Raw genomic sequence first — 17,104 nt, forward strand, 5'->3', positions numbered from 1 at the left:
GGTGGAAGTTCTTGGGGCACTCTGGGCCCTGGCTATATGCCCAGTCTAGTCCTGTATCTCCCTGGGGAGTCCTCATCCCACTCAGTACCTGTTTCCCCACTCCTCAGCCCTCCTAAGTCTCTCATGGCTTTTTGTCATGGAATGATCTGGGAATGTGGACAAGAAGTTTGATTAGTTCTGTTTGAATTTTTAATTCTCACTTTAATGTCATTAGAGTTTTAATAGAATTAGTTGGTCATTTTAACTTCTCTATTATAGAAGGCTAGTAAAAATAAAAACTAAAACTCTGCAACATCAACCTACCCCAAAAATCCCCCCCCCAAAAAAAACCAAAAATAGAAAGTATGCATTTTGGTTCTAAAAGTTTATGGTGGTTTAGTGATATAGCCAAGGAAAATCAGCTTACATAAAAGGCTGATGGGCCAAGGATATCAATTAGATTATTTAACACAAAGGCAGCTGGACTCAGATGTGCACATGCAGCACAAAATTTAGCTCTTAGAGGGGATTTGTATAATTTGCTGGTGACAGTAAACATTTTTGTGAAGTCCTTTTGTACAATAAAGCTAATAAAACAGCAACGTGTGCTTGCCCTTTTTAGATAACTGACCTTTTCTCCATATTCTACTTCCCTATGCCAGAGAATCCTGTAAACACAGTCCCCAATAATATATCATATATAGTCCCTTTGCAACATTCACCATCAGAACAAATTTCTACTCTCTATCTGATTCAGAACAGCAGTTATATTCAGGACCCGTTTTCACAGGAAATTTGTTTGAAAGCTTTGCCATTCAGCTTCAGCTCCAGAACAATTATTTAGCATTTTGGAAAATAACCCAGACAGTCCCTAATAGCATACTTCTCCTGGAGGACAGCACTACAGGGACATATAATAGATGGCCTCTCCTTTGGGAACAGGCTTATATATGTCTCCGATTAGAAATCTATTTTAGAAACCACAAATGCATATGAAGAGCTACACAGCTAAAGACAGATTATTAATCATCATGAATGTTAACAGCTGTGAAGTTATCTTTATATTTTAAGTGTTCTAGGATTTAGAAGACTAAAACATCCTACTCATAGTTAAAAATGCCCTCTTCTCCGTGTTTTTGCAGAAGTCATCACATACATTGTGCTACCAGCCTTTCAATGATTTTATGTTTAAAAATGGAGAGTAAGACACTCACTCAGGTCCTGGACACTGCATACTGTATAACCTTCATTTACTAGAAGATTCACCTCTGCATTTAGTTACAGCCTGGTAAATGAGCACTTTCATCTTCCAGTCCTCTACACAGCTCCATACACTGGTAGTCCAGGCACTCAGAGAAATTGCCTACATACTATCATTAAAAAAAACACAAAAGCTACACTGTATTCTTCATCCTATATAGTGCTGGTTGAAGGTTTCAAAGGTTTGAAGTTAGTTATCCGAACCTGGAAAAAAAATCCTAATTGAAAACTGAATGTTTATGCTGCTGTTGGAAAACTATCCCACTGTGCTAGCTGTGTACAGAAGGCACTCTGTGGAGGGGAGGTGAAAGTTCAGGTATTTCAAACACTTGAAGTCTTGGCAGCTTGACTTCAAAAAAAAATATATTATATAAAACTTTTTCTGATGTCTCTTATTCATGTCTGGCTTGTGGTACAATCCATAAAAGCTTTTCTGTTTTCCCAACCCAATAAAATTAAAAAATGTTCATGTGGACAGAAGAGCAGGCCCAGAAGAGGATGTTCATAGAGACATAACTTCTATTCCTTGTTATTAGCTGTCTCTGAAACACAGGGAAAAAAAATATTTTAACAATTAATTGAGGGTACAACTTGATAGTCACTAAATCTTAACAGGAATTCAAAGCACAAGTTCCCTGGAAGCATCACAGGATGAAGGGGGTATCTCCCAGATCTGTAAAGAAGTTCTGTGTGAACCTGAAGCAGCTACAAGCAGTTACTGGCCCTGCTTCCTCTTCCCTCATCCCATTCATACACAGTCTTCCTCCTACAGACATTAACATCACCTATATGAAATCCAGTTATGCTGCAACAGTGTTATGCTCCTCCCCACCCTCCTGTCTTTTCTCTTAACAACTTTTGAAATCACTAGATCATTTTGGTCATATTTGACACAGGAGCAAAGATCTCATGAACTTTAAATCTTAAACAAGGACAAGAGACAAAGGGCATAAATTCAAGTACAGGGTATTACATTAAAACGTAAGAAAACCTTTTTATAATCAGTAAATATAGCTATGAATCTCAGTGCCTTCCTTGATAGCCTAAAGATGGTGTCTGAGGGAATGACGGGCAGAAATCATGGTGCCAGGCCATCCCATCTCAAAGCACTTCTTTCCCAGCCAGAAGATCCTGCAAGGATAGGTCGGGAACATGAGAACATGGGAATTCCTTGTAGTGAATGGTGATACTCCACAAGGCTGGGTAGGGAACACAGGGAAGGTGCGAGTTTTGCATGGGAATGCAAGTGACAGGAGAGAGCCATCCAACTGCCGTGACTCTCTGTGACAGAGTCTGACAGTTAATTTGCATGAACACTGTTTATATAGTGTGAAAAAAAAAATTCCATGTAGTGGTTTTGAATTCAACACACTTGGTGTGTCACTGAGCATTCCCTTGTTCAGAGATGGACCTCAGCTACCTTTAGAGCGGTATTTATTTTGTACTAGGATCAGCTCATATCCTCTTAGTCGTACCCTCTCAGAGGCAAGGCTCTGAATAGTTTTGATCTCTCTCAAAGTAAGAATTTTTTCATTCCCTCTAGCAATCTTGCTGCCCTGCCCAGAATCTTGTTTTAGTTCTTCAATTTCTTTTCAAGATGGAAGAATTGCTCCCTTACACAACAGCATCCCAGATATTGTTTGCTTTTCTTGCCCACAGCTGTTCTCTGAGCTGTCTCCATCAGTACACTCCTATCATCTGAAATGCATTGTAGACATAGAAGCAGGGCTGCTCTTTCTGCTTCCCCACAAAACTGTTGGGGAGAATATTGTCAAGTCAGGTAAATGCAGAAAGTATTTCAATAAAGCTGTAATCCTCACATGATGAAATATCTTACTCATCAGGAGCAGGACGCTGCTCTTTAAGGTTTCACAGAAGCAAATTAAGTGTTTTGCTGAACTCACAGCACAGATAACTCTGCAAAAGCATAGGGGCAACACATCAAAACCAATTTGAGCGAATAAACTTCTTCAGACTTCATAAGCAAAACTATACGGCATAAATTTAAAGATCCTGCAAGAGCACAGTTGCCAATGGCCAACAATAGCTTGTCTTCACAGTCTAGCTTAAACAGTAGCAATAGAAAGGTTATAAAGGTGATCAACTGTTAAACACATGATAATTTAAGGAAAGTGAGTGCTTTTTTTTTTTTTTTTTTTTTAATCATCACTTATTTAATTCTACTTGGGTAATCAGAAGGTCATAAAGGCACATATGCCTTGATCAAACTGCTTGACCACCACCACTGGTCTTGCAGGCTTCAGTGCTCATGCTACAAACCATTTTCCTTAATCCTGTAGCACAGGTGGGACATGCTGGCTTGCTGCTGTCAGCTCAAAGGCCGGAGCACATACTAGCCCTGGGAAGAAACCAAAGACCTCTCATCCCAGGTGCAAGAGTCTGGAAGTCATGAAAGATGCTGGTGTAAGATATCGCCCACCCCTCCTGCTGAAGCTGTCCTCTTCTGAATCACAGAAATACTCACTAGCCCAGAGAGATTTTGAGCACAGTTAGGTAGGTCAGTGGTTAGAAGGGAGGGGAGAGGGGAAAGTGGTTTCAGTCACTGCAGTAACATTCACTGGGGGAAGGGAGGCGGTGTCTGCATTGCCTGCTCATCTTTTTCCACATTCTGGCAATAACTACTGCCTTCTGGGGCACGCAAATACCTCGTGATGGACTCAAAATACATGTGTGGGATTCTTAGTGAATGTGGAAGAGGAGGAAATAACTTCCGCAGGAAGACAATGATGACAGAATTGTGAATAGACTTTCCAAGTCTGCTAGAGGGACAATCCTAACCCCTCAAGTTCTCTTCACTGGTATGGTGTTTTTCCAAAGGCACTTTATATGGCCTGTGATTTTTCCTTCCCACCATGTAACTGCATTTGCTGTGCAATGTGCTTTCATCCCAGTGCTACACTGCTGATTTCAGCTGATAAGGAAGACGAGGGGATCTAAAATGGCTGTTTGGCATAGAATGGAAAGCACAAAGCAGCATTAAGGCATTATCTCATAAAAACATGCCTGCAAATAATAATGAGAAGAGTCATGATTTTAACATAGGTTTTATTTTCCAAGACTGTATGTTACAGTCTAGAGAGGGGTGCTTTATCACCAGTAAGACTCATGTATTATATAAAGCCGACCCATGTAAAAGGCATGACTTACCAATTAATTGCTTCCAAAAACATCTCTTAACATAAACAAAAATATTTACAACTCTCTCCCTTGTGTTGAAATGCAGAAAGCAGCTGGCAGGGGGATGACAAGATGTGCTCATTAAGGACAGTCTTTTCTGTCTCCTAAACAATAACCCATGTGGTCCTTCCCTCCTCTGTCAACGTACCTATCTCTGTTGCTGCTGCACTATCCACAGCTTCTCCTGTTTCTTCTTTTGTTTCAGGCCCTCCACCTACCATCTCACTGAGCAGCTCAGTTTCCACCTCTTCTCCAGTCTCACCTGGGAACGGCAACCATGGAGATCAAATTAGGATACACTGAGAAAAGCACCAAGTGCCCATCTCCTTTCTGTAAACCTTATTTTGCTTTGCCAGCTCTCCAATGCCCCGTACCAAGGTACTCCCTGAATGAATCCATAGGGAACAAACAGCATGCTCCCCATCACTTTCCATCATCCTGCTACATGCGTGACTCACGCCCATGAAGTTCCCCCCTGATGCTTTCACAAAATCCTTTTGAAGCTTTATTCAATACACATCATGGGTACTATTTCTGTTCAAATTATTTTTCCTGGATTTGATTTTATGTATGTGCAGTTTTATTTGCAATTGGAGCAAAACAGAAATAGAAAACAGGGCAACATGCTAGTCTGGATGAAACTCTGCATTCCCTGGGAAGCAGCTACCTAATTAATTTACTCACACAGCTACCAAAGAATAAAGGAAAGCAAAACAAATGCTAAGTATCATATGCACCACAGCATAAAAATGGAAGGTCCCTTCTTCTTCAAATGCCTCATGGAAAGATAACACACACAAGTTAAGATATTACTTCTATCTTGGAACAAATAGCAAAACTCTTTTTCCCAAAAGCCTTGTTTACTCACTCTGCAAGCAGCATGAATTTCTTGATGGTCAAAGCCCTGTAACTGATCTTCAGGCAAACAGTCAATTGTAAACGTGTTTCCATGGACATGAGGTCAGACCACAACATTCAGAGTGTGCTGCTCTGCCTCCAGCACTATGCCCTGAAGCTTAGAAATGGTGATTAATGAAATTGGAGTTTCCAGCTGGGTAAGACTACACGTTTTACAGGTGAGCATCCAGTCATTTACTGCTTACATAAAATGAGACTTTATTCCAAAGGATAGATGCCCATTTTACGTAGAGGAAACCTCAAAATTCTTTTGTGAAGAGGCACAGAGGACAAGCCAACCACCATACTTGGCTACTGGGATGCAAAGTGTCAGATTTATATAGCCAGTTCAGAGATGTGCACAGCAAAGCCACAGGGTTAGTGGTAGTGCATGTAACTGGCTCTGGTCTTCGTACAGATCAGTCCTTCTCCTGCATCTCACACTTATTCGAGACAAATGTGGAGTGAGGAAGGCTGCTGATACCACGTTTCCCTACAGAGAAATACTTCTCATGTGTTTCACCTGCTTATTCCCTTAAGAAATGCTCCCCCAGGAAGTATCTGATTCCTCACCAAGCTGCTTTGTACCATTTAGGAGAAATCTGATTCCTCCTGTGAAGTGTTCACCTTCTGCATGTGCAGTCCATGGGAGACATGTCCTCTGGGCACTAACCCAAAGATAGGCACAAGCTGCAATCTCTGGGAATGAGCACGCCTCCGGCTGAAAGTCCCTCTCACGGCACATGGGAATACCTGCTGTCTCAGACACCACTGCTTCCTCACGCAGCCTTCCTCTCCAGCTAGTTATCTCCAAACATTTTTGGAAAGCTCAGCCCTATGTACTTCCACTACTACTACTATTCTGCTTGTGTTGTAGCCAAACTCCAGGGACAGACTGGATATGCCAAGGGTGCAAAGAAATGTTTTTTCTTCTATATCCAGGCACGCACCCTCCAACTTCATGTGCACAGGGACAGCTGCTTCATAATTAATACATGTGACTAAGTAATAGACCCTTTGGTCTCTGCAAATATTAAGGGATATGTCTGAGCTACACAGAAACACGTTTTAAATGAGGGGTATGGTGAGGCATTTTACCTTCTAGTAACAAAAAGAACACGAAATAGCAGAGATAATGACTGGAAATGCTGATTAAATTTATTAGAGCTTGGACTTGTGAGTCTGAGGCTTCCCCAGCCACATTCTTCTACACCCCATGTTGTACAGACTCCCTGGACCAAATTCTGACTCCAGAAGCTCATGCGAGGCTTTCACTAAAGTCAGAAGGACCCACGCACAAGTCCCTAGGGGCAGAATTTGGTCTCCTGAATTTATGAAAGCACAAATATTACCAGCAACGAGGTGGTCCTCTTCAGTAATATGTACTTTCTCGATGATTTCCTCTACAGAGCTGTCACTGCCCTCCACCAGCCCACTGTCCTCCGCTGGTGCTGGTGCTCCAGCATCTTCTGCCGGTGCTGGAGGTGAAGGCCCATGGCTCTCCTCTCGCCACGCAGACGGCAGCTCAGAGCTCTCCTCCACTCCTGAAGGCAGGGGCTCGGTGCCCTCTGGCTCTTGCCTTTTACTGACTGAATCGATCTTCCCCTCTATGGCCAGAATCATGGCAGCAGCCTCCTCTCCTGGCAGATGCTTGCCTGGGTTTGTCTCCTCAGAGGCAAGACTCACATCCTCCACTAGGTCCAACTGTGTTTGGTCAACTATGGTTTCATAATTGTCTGCAGTTGGGGTGTTTTCACCTGATGATGCTTTTCATTATGGGAGGGCAAGGAAAGAAAAAGAGAGAATTACAGATAACTGGTGAGTGGGTATGTAAGCTAGATGAGAAGCAGGCGCACAGGGGACCGCCCAAGCACCACCTGCCAAAGAGCTCCCACCTGGCTACAGGCAATAATCCTTCACAATCTGCTGCTCTTACACATATCCAATAGAGGATGGTGCTGCTCTTACATTAAAAAATAAGTTTTGACTTGATGTACATAATGTATTTTTATATGAAGAGAGCTGACCTATTTACAGGTCAATGTCCTATTACATTTTGCCTTGCGGATCTGAAGTATGCAGAAGGTTTGCTGGTGATGGGGTGCTAGGCAAGGAAGACCCTTTTCCTGCCCCCAACCTTGCACAGAACCAGCGTGCTGAGCAGGAGGGAGCTGCTGCCCTGGGAAACTTCTGGTCGTGCTTCTCAGGGGGCTGAACAAAGAACACCAAGAATAACTTTCTCATGCTAGAGGGTGTGCAGTGCCCATTTCTTAAAATAAAAAACAGTTTAATATTTAAAAAGGCTGACAAACTATCATTCATAGTACACTTTGTCTAATTAAACGTTCAACAACAGGAAGACTAAACAAATTAAAACTTATTCTTTCATCTTTCACCAACTTATTGGCTACGTAAAGAGATGGGCCATTTTGGCAGACAAAATTTATGAAGAAAAAAATGGAAAAATTAATCTGACAGGTATTTAAGGATAAAAGTTGAAGACTCAAAATGAGCTATACCTACCTATCAGACTGACTTAATAACTTTCTGATTAAATTAATTTTGACAAGAGTTTGAACTTAACCTTCTCCAAAGGAATGTCAAGATGAAAACCCTGGGAATTCATGTGTGAAATCTGTTTATATAATAATTACAAAACTGGACAAATTGTATTTTTATGAGCAAATGATGATTGCAGTGTCAAAGCCGGTGAGCAGAACCATATGATACTCCATACACACCTAGATGAACAGCAAAAAAATGTAATATATCCTGCCCTTAAAACAGCTGCTTGAATACTGCAACTCTTAAGAAAACTCCACAGTTCTTTTGAAGCATTCAAGAAAAACACCTCCCTGGCAAGCGTCACCTAGTTAGCATGTTCCTACAGACCCAGGGAAGGACAACTAAACCAGGAGAAGTTCAAGAACAGGGAATCTGGACTGACAAGACAGACAGAAAGCAACTTTGACTATAGGACATGTAAAATCTCATTTGACCCTGGAACTGCAAAACCATCAAAGGTCCAACCAACCCCTTCAAATTCAAAGAGGTATAGCTATTCACAATGCAACTCAAAAAAGGGAGGTAAGCTCAGCTACGCATGTCAGACCACAGACCCACCCAGGGCGGCACCCGAGGGCCAGTGGGACCCTGTCCACAGGGCCAGGTGTCAGTCTGTCAGTGGGCATTCCCCTGTGAACCTGCCCAGCTCCCTTTTCAGTCCATTTACACACTTAGCCTCCATCATGGCCAGTGGCAATGAGGTCTACAGCCCACATACACCCTCTGTAAAACACATTCTAGCCTGCTGCTAGTGATTTCATCAAGTGACATAGTTCTTGTGTTACAAGAAACAGCAAATATACGTCCCTGTTTACCTTCTCTAGATCTCTCTCACACCTTGTCTTCCAGGCACTCCGTTTCCTAACACGAAGCTCAATGTGAAACAGATACCCAATCAGAATAATAGCAAGTAAGTCTTAAACTTAAGCTACTCTAAGCATTAACTGGAAAAAAAGCAGTGTACGCTCAGAGACCAGAGACTTGGTCTTTCAATGTTTCATTTTTTATCCCTTTAGACACTTCTCATGCCTTCACCTTACTTGGTACCAGGTGGGCAGGGAACATTTAAAACCTACAGACAGAAATAAATGAGCCATGAAAACTAGCATGTTATACAGAGTTTTCAGCTGGTGTTACCAACAAAAGAAACAATTCAAACCCATTATTACTAGGGATCTCCTGCAGTTTCTATAAACATCAGCCCTGTAATTTCCAGCTAGCCCCCTCTTCATCAAGATGTTTTATGTAAATCGGATTATAAAATACTGCCATGTAATGCAAGACCTGCACTGCTGAAAGTCCTGGAAACATTCCTTTGCTCTCATCTGAAATGCAAAGAATTCTCTAATATGGAAAAAAAATAAATCCTCCCAGTAATCTGTTCACAATACCGTTATCCCCAAGAAGAATGAACATCATGTGGCAGTCAACATTCCTAAGATGTCTTCTAGTTGTGTTTTATTTTAAAATTTGTAATTTTTATTTTCCCTGCTGTAGACAATTTCAGCTGGAGAAACAATGAAAAGCACAGTGAATTTAAGTGGGCCACGGCTACAGTATTTTTCCCTTTGACTCCTTTCCTTTCATAAAAGCCTCACATTTTTGTGAGTTACACATCAATGGAATGAAATTAAATATTTTTTTTTCCCTATTAACACATTTAGAGAAGTTCCTTTCAAATTATCTTCTCTTATTAAACTCAATTGGAAAATAACTAACATATCTGGCCAGTAACTGCCCAATTAACAGAGATCTTTCAGCTGTAATTAGAAACTGCACTTTATCATTACCATGACACTAGTTTATGTATTTAGTACATTTTATAACCTATCCTAACATGAGCAGGCATTTAGACATAAGTCCTAAAATACTCAGAATAAATTACTTCAGTTGTTTTCCTGAGCCTTTCAGTGCTCCTGTGCAAATATCTTTCAGTAGAGGATGGAAAGGCAGAGGAATTTGGGAAACTGATCAGGTGAACAGGACAGCAGGTACAGTATAAAGAGATTTCTGCTGGTATTTTCAGAGGTTTGCGAATGCATGCTGGCTCTATCGTGACACAGCCAACGCTCACCCCGTACAACCGGCTGTCATCTCTGTAGTCACACCCCACATCACCACAAGGCAATGAATGGAAAATAAACCTATACAGAAAACACGGATGCTGCAGCCAGAATAACAGCAACAGATGATACTTATAACTCAAGAATACAGGAATTAAACACAGTAAAATGAAATGCAAACAACTCGTATCTATCTATCTATCTTCAAGATGTATCTTTCTGGAGAAGCTAACATCTGTAACTGCAGCATTCAGGTCCTTGTAAAAGTGTTTCCAAACCTCCCCTAGAGCAACGAGCTAAATACGATGAACACGGAAACAAAGTCTTATTTAACTCCTGCTGATTAGCACCGATATTTTTAGGGAGCATCCTACAAATCTGCCTTGCACCCAAAATAAATCCTCTGTGACTTGAGGCAAATCAAAGCCACAAGGGCACTGCCGGTGCTCCAAACCGGGTGTCGGGTGGATGCACAGATTTTGTAAGTAAAAGGAAGGATCGCGGGGTCAGGTATTGCCAGATCACTACTATTTTTAAGGGAGGGGGGGGGTAAGCATTGGATTTATAAGGTATTATACAAAAGGACCAACCGCAGGATTTGCTTCCCACCCTCAGCACGCTCCGTGGGCACCCCCCGAGCCCCGCTCACCCCGGCCCAGGCCCAGGCCCAGGCCCAGGCCCCAGCCCCGGCCCCGGCCCCGGCCCCGCTCACCCCGCGGCGGCGGCGGCCCCCGGGGGCGGCCGCGGGCGCTGCTGGCGCAGCCCATGGCCGGGCGCCGGCGCTGCAGCCGCTTCCCGAGTGCCCGACCCGGGGCGAGGTGAGGAGGGGCGGGAGGTGCCGCCGTGCAGCTCCGAGGGACGGCGCCGGGGGGGCCCTGGAGATGGTCCCTTAAAAAGCTCCCCCCTCGGGGCGGCCCTGCTCACCCCGGGCCACCCGCCTTCTTCATTCCCGGCCTTGAGGCGGGTTTTTTTGTGTGTTAAGTGCGGGAGCCGCAAGGTCTAAGGGGCGGCCGCCGAGGAAAGTACTGCAGGTGTGTGTGACAGCTGCTGGAGGCCCATGAATTTAATCCTGGGTGCGTGAAAGACCCAGGTAGCGTAGGTAAGACTCGCTGGCGAACTTCGAGCCGGATTGGCGCCGAGTAGAGGGAGACCCGTGCACCGGGAATGGGGGATCCAGGCTCCTGGGCAGGGATATCGGTGGCCGTGCTGATGTTTGAGGGTCCGTAGATGTGGTGGTGCTTGTGAACCTGAGACTGAAGTTGTGGGGGTTCCGTAGGGAAGCCCAGTCCCGACCAGCTGGAGAGAAGCAGCTGGACTGGGTTATCTGCACTTACGGTGTATGGGGTATATGTAGGTGCTGCTAAATGCAGTGCTCTGTCTTAGCACCTGGGGGGGGGGGGGGGGTGTGGGGTGCCTGTACACACAAAGGGGTTCAGCCTTGCTGCTGGCCCCCCCCTGCAAATGGGAACAGCAGCGGCTGCCTCCGTGGGACTGGGATGGGGACACCGCTGGGCTCTCAGCAGCTGGGAGGCAAGGAGGAATCCCCGTGTTGCAGAGTCCTCTGGATTCAGCAGGCACCCATAACATCCTTACCATCAGCCTTGAAGGTAAAATAAATATAATACTTTTTTTATATTTCCATACAGGCAAATCAGCAGATGTCCAGGAAAGTCCAGGTGGCTTTAGAAGCTTTCCAAGGAGTAAGAATGAAGAATGTTTGCCATATATTAGCTTGCATAAACAGGTCCAGTGTATTTTATTGATTGCACCCAAGACATGGTTTCACTATGCCTTTCAAATTGAGTAATCACCCATTCTTCTAAATAAACGGGTTTTATCCATCCAGGAACTTGTCCAGACAAATCATATTGTTGTTGGATGTTTGTCCAGGGTGTGTTGATGTCCTGCAGCCAAGGTGGAGCAGTAGCAATAACTCCAGCCAGGCTGCAGGACATATGGAAGTCATGGACATGTGGTATTCCATATGGTATGTGTGCTGTCACTGCAGCACAAGTGTCGAACTCTGGTGTGCCCAGGAAAGACTGACACAGGTAAGGTATGTATTGAATGGATATAAGGTGTGCCCTGGAAATGTCAGACTTGCTGTGTGTGCAATGCACACTGAGTGTACCTGTGTCACTCAGGGAAATCACCTGGCAAACATACAAGGAACAACACAGGAGGGAATACACTACGCAAACCTAAACATGTTAACTTCTGCTTCCCTTGAGTTCATTTTTAGGACACTTTTTTTTAAAAAACAAACAAACAAAAAAAACCCAAACAAACGAAAAAAAACAACAAACAAACAAACAAACAAACAAAACAGAAAAAAACTATAGGCTGTATAGATTTCTCTGTGGCTATATATAGCATTTCTACCAGACACTAGACAGTGAAATGCTGGCAACTTTAGCATTAGCAAAGCATGCTGCTGTGTAAGCACAAAAGCAGAAATGCAATGAAGGGCTTAGCAGCCTAAAGGTTAATTTCACAAATATCTAACATTGATGCTGCTGGTGTGAAATCCCGACAGCGCTGTGGCGGGATCTGTGTTGGTTCCCTGTACAGCACGGATGGTGGGCGCCTCAGCGGCAGAGGCGGACGTGCGTGCTCCGTGGGGAGCACAGAGCTATTGCCTACCAACTGGGACAGGCTCTGCTGCCACAGACAGCAAAGTAGAAGCATCTGTGCTTGAGAAGGAGTCCTGACAGCTGAGGGAGCTGCCTGCAAACAGCACATATGCAAGGAAGGGATGGCAAACGTATCTGATATCCCACCTGTCTTCTATGATGTTCTTTGAGAGAACAAAGCAAGGAGGCTGGGCCACCAGGACAGGGTCATCGGGCACTGGGCACTGAGGAAAATAAAACAGGGAAAGCTACATTCAGTTCCTTCTCTTGCCTGCAGAGCTTTGCACCTGCTTCTCCCCACATCCTAACCAAAGGGTAAGTTGTAAAGAGTGCACCTACCATTCATCTTACTGAAGCAGTGGAGAAAGCAATTCAAGATTTACGAGAGCAGAGAGAGGGAGCACGTGTGGGCATGCATCAGCAGCCAAGGGCGCTCACCAGGAGGGTCAGGGCTGCTCTGTACTTCATGTTCTTTAAACAGGCCTTGGACAAGGTACAGAAATAGGAATGAGAGCCCAAGGACCATTTGGCAGGTGTCTTGCAGAATCACTGAATAACAATTTCATGGTCTTCTTCTCTCCTCCCACGAGTAAAGGAAAAGTTGCATCTTTTCAGCAGGAAGACTGGACACAACAGAGCCATTGCCAGAGCTGGACATAGATAAGGCCGTGGTAGGACAAGGCTGCACCTCAGTCTATCAGCTGTATTGTCATGTACCAGGTCGGGCTTGGACAACGCGTGCCCTCTGCAGATCATTCAGCACAGAGACACTCCCACGGGATAAAGCTGCTCCATATCTGCCTCTGTGCCACTGTCCTACCTTGCTGGGAGCACCAAGATGATCACCCCTCCACCAAAAAGCGGTAACTCCATGGGTTTACCATGGGGTGCAGGTTACAGGTGCTGATGGAGATCAATAGCTCACTGTGCAAATACGAACTGGTGCACGCTCCCTTCTTGAAGCCTCTGTATGTCCAAGTAAACACCAGTGAGGCCAAGACAGGGCTGGGGCTGATGCCAGTTAGGCTCAAACATTTTATTTCCGCGTTCTAGATAGTGTGTGTCACTGTGTTAGCAGGCTCACCTACTGGCCAGGGTAAGCAGCAGTGACGTGCGCTTTCCCATGAAGGTGCAGGATGAAGAGCTTTGGAAGTAGGAGTCTCAGGATTGGGGAAGTGAGACATAGGTGTGAGACTGAAAATGAGACGAGGTTCCTGGGTGTGTGACAGGCGGTGGGAGAAGGCAGGGGCAGGGAGTGGGAGGGTATGGGAGCAGGGGCTGCGGCAGCGGCACTCGCTAGCTATGCCCCGTGCTGGTACAGAGTCCCCCCAAAATGACTGTAAGTCATCCAGCGGCTGCAGCATGATGTTGGTAGATGAAAATCCTTGGTAGCCTTCCCACTCCTTCCCCTGGGCAGGGCACGTCTCCACAGACTGCCTGCCTTCTCTAATCTGAACCACCCTGGTGCTGTCCCAAATGGAGGCAGTACCAAAGTAGCTAAGAATAACCTTGAACAACAGACAAACTAAACAATCATCTTGAATTAGTTATTTTTACCTAGGAAAGCTATTTTACTCAGGAATATAAATTGAGAAATTAAAATAAAATGTAAACAGTGAGTGTTCAGGATTAGCTGTATGGCCAGAGGTAAGGCAACAAATACCTTATGTCCTCTGATACACAAGCAGAAATATACTTCCAGAAACAAACTTTGTAAAGATTTCTCTAAGTTCTTGGCAATTTTTAAGTTCCCCAGACCATTACTACATGATCAGACTTGTTTCACTCATTCTAGAGCTTGCTGGCTGTTAGTAATTTTGAATATTTTAGATATGATTTCTACTGCAGCTATTAAATTTATATCTACTTTCTGATAGACCCACATCTCGGGACTTTCCAAATCACAGCAGACTTTTCAAAACATTATATTAATCATGAGTTTCTTTTTTAAACTGTGACTCCTTTCCTCAACTCTTTGACTATTCTGTACAGAAAGACCAGTACTGACCAAGAAATAAAATATTCTAAATTGTTTATTGTGGCAGATAATTCAGGCCAGATGTTCCACTGATTTGTGTAGCTTCACTGAAGGCTGCTCTGTAATGCTGATTTATGAACTGTAGAGAACTGCCTTCTGAAACCACTATTTTTGTTTTGCCTGGGATGGCAATGAACTTGAAACTTATCTCCTAGGACATATCTTGTAATTGCCAGGAAAAGAGGGAATATGAAGATCTTCTTATCAAACTAATTGCTATCTTTAGAAATCTTCACCTGTGGATTTCTGCACAATTTGGCCCTTAGAAAATGTAAGTGTCTTGTTGTACTGGCACTATATTTAAGCTGGCTACATGTGCAGATATACAAATGTATGTACTTATATGTGTGCATACACACATATTCCTTAGTATCCTTTTACTGGCTGAAAATATACCCAAGGTGTGCAGATATCCAGGTATTCATAATAGACAGTATTTAACCTTAAGATTTTCCCTGCTCCCTAATGAGATAACCTTCCTGCATTTGGCCCATTTTCCTCTACAGCTCTTTTATTTCCTTCCTTCCTTCCTTTCTCACACTAAAGCCACTGGAAGGGTGGCTGAGGAGAGGTTTGCACCCATATCCAGTGGACTTGTGCACTACTGGGATTCCAAATTCTCAGTGATCTGAAACAAAGATCTGCATTTGTCTGTCTGATAATACAGGGGATAATTTGGTGCACGACCGTGTGAAAATCAGATGAACATGTTTGCATTTGCTGTAAATGTGATGATTATCAAAGAACGCAGTCTGTCACTTTTAATAGCCCTGACAAGTGCAAAAGGAGAAAATAATGGCTGCAGATGTTCATACAACATTGTTGTGTAATTGTAAAGAGATTCTGATGGGACTAAAAATGTAAGAGAGAACCAGACTGTATTTCATCCTAGCAAAATAGTATGCTTTGGTCGTATTGGTAAAATAAAGATGCAGGCCTAGCTTTTAATTGAATCTTGTCTTTCAGGGTTAGCGTGTGACCTCTGGCACATGTAGGATAGCTAAAGATACGCTGCCTCTCCCTTACAGTGGCTCTACCAGAGGTCACAACTTGAAAGGCCCCCCCCCCCCCCCCAACACATCACACAACGTTTCCTGGTTCTCTGCTGGTAATGGCTCAGTACCTGTTACTGTCTCAGGCACGCAGCAGCTCTGACAAGGAGCAAGTCCTGAGCTCTCCCTTTTGCCTGCTGATGCTCAGGGATGGGGGGTAAGAAGATGTACAGCTACAGATGTTCCTCTGTGTCCCTGGCTGTCAGGGTGATCCCCACTTTCTCTCAGGGTCAGCAGTGCTGCTGCTTCAGTTGTATAAAGATCTCAGAAGTTTAGAGAATTTAACAGAGTGATCCATGCCAGGCTGTGCCACAGAGTTTTCATGTACTGCTCATTTTTTTAGACTTCAGTATATTTTTTTCTCTTTCTTCTTTCCTCTTTCTCTTCTTCTTTCCACCTTTTCTCTCAGTTAACTATGCGCCATCCACAACAGCACACATAATTAGCACACATACCTTTTTTCTTAGTGCCTCATTTTACTGTCATCAGATTACATATCATTTTTTGATGAGCAATGAGACCATCCTGTTAACAAGACGACAGTATTATTGCCATTGCATTTGAGGAGGTGATGTTTGGGGTTCCATAACATGGAGAAACAGTTGCTTTGGGATTTCTCTGCAGAAACATGCGTGCCAGTGCTGCACAGACGTGCCTGCATCTGCAGTATGCCCAGTGTTTATTCCCTGCAGCTGAAATGCTGCAAGAGAACCCATGGGCAATCCCAGCCAGCCTCAGCTGTGAAGGAAAACGCATAAATGTGCTCGTCCATCCTCAAGTATGAGTGTACCCAGCCACCCTGGCTTGCACTGTCGTTTGCTGATGTGCTGGCATCGGTGTCAGTGCTGCCGTAGGACGTTCCTGCCTTGCACTTTTGTCTCCCCAGCCGCACATGTGCCCCCCCAGCAGGACATCCCCCTGGCTGTGTCAGTACTGCTGTGGGATGCATTTGCAAGCGAAGCACTGACCTGGCTTAAAAACAACTCTGGAAAGAAAAAAACAAACAAACAAACAAACAAACAAAAACGGGGGGATCAGGGTGGGAATTCCTTCAGCTGCCGTCTCTACTTAAGTCCATGTATCATGAAGTTACGACCCCAGCTAAAGGATGGCCATTAGATTGTTACTCCAGTCATGACTCAGGTATCTGTGATCGCATGTCCAGACTCAAAGAAAAATAAGGCTTCTTTAAGATCTTATATATTTTCCATCTTCTAGATCACTCAGAATCTATCAGATACACTGAATTGATTTAATTTTCCTCCAGACCCAAAATGATGAAGTTGCTCTCCAATTTTTGGGATGCTCCACCAGTGACTTTTCTCACAGTGCTCTCACTCTTCTGATTCATACCTTTAACTGATGCTTTCTTACACAACCTTATCGGCATTTAACGGCGGGAAGGTGGTAAGAGTCCTC

The 17,104-nt window shown here is 44.0% G+C and overlaps 1 protein-coding gene and 1 long non-coding RNA gene across 2 annotated transcripts; one reads left to right on the top strand and one right to left on the bottom strand.

The window, feature by feature from the left end:
• Positions 1-349: 349 nt before the first annotated feature.
• Positions 350-10,558, bottom strand: ERICH5 (glutamate rich 5). Its single transcript, XM_032987949.2, has 4 exons — positions 10,553-10,558; positions 6,687-7,100; positions 4,586-4,699; positions 350-1,781 (listed from the first exon to the last, which is right to left on the bottom strand). The coding sequence occupies exons 2-4, from the start codon at positions 6,955-6,957 to the stop codon at positions 1,759-1,761; spliced, it is 408 nt and encodes a 135-aa protein (XP_032843840.2). The 5' UTR covers positions 6,958-7,100; positions 10,553-10,558; the 3' UTR covers positions 350-1,758.
• A 122-nt stretch (positions 10,559-10,680) lies between these two features.
• LOC116960468 lies at positions 10,681-11,807 on the top strand. Its single transcript, XR_004406420.2, has 2 exons — positions 10,681-11,061; positions 11,609-11,807. It is a non-coding gene; the product is annotated as an uncharacterized LOC116960468 (long non-coding RNA).
• The last annotated feature ends 5,297 nt before the right edge of the window (positions 11,808-17,104 follow it).

The sequence above is a fragment of the Tyto alba genome, unplaced genomic scaffold (genome assembly GCF_018691265.1).
Source record: "Tyto alba isolate M040663 unplaced genomic scaffold, T.alba_DEE_v4.0 Super-Scaffold_9, whole genome shotgun sequence".
Classification (NCBI taxonomy): domain Eukaryota; kingdom Metazoa; phylum Chordata; class Aves; order Strigiformes; family Tytonidae; genus Tyto; species Tyto alba.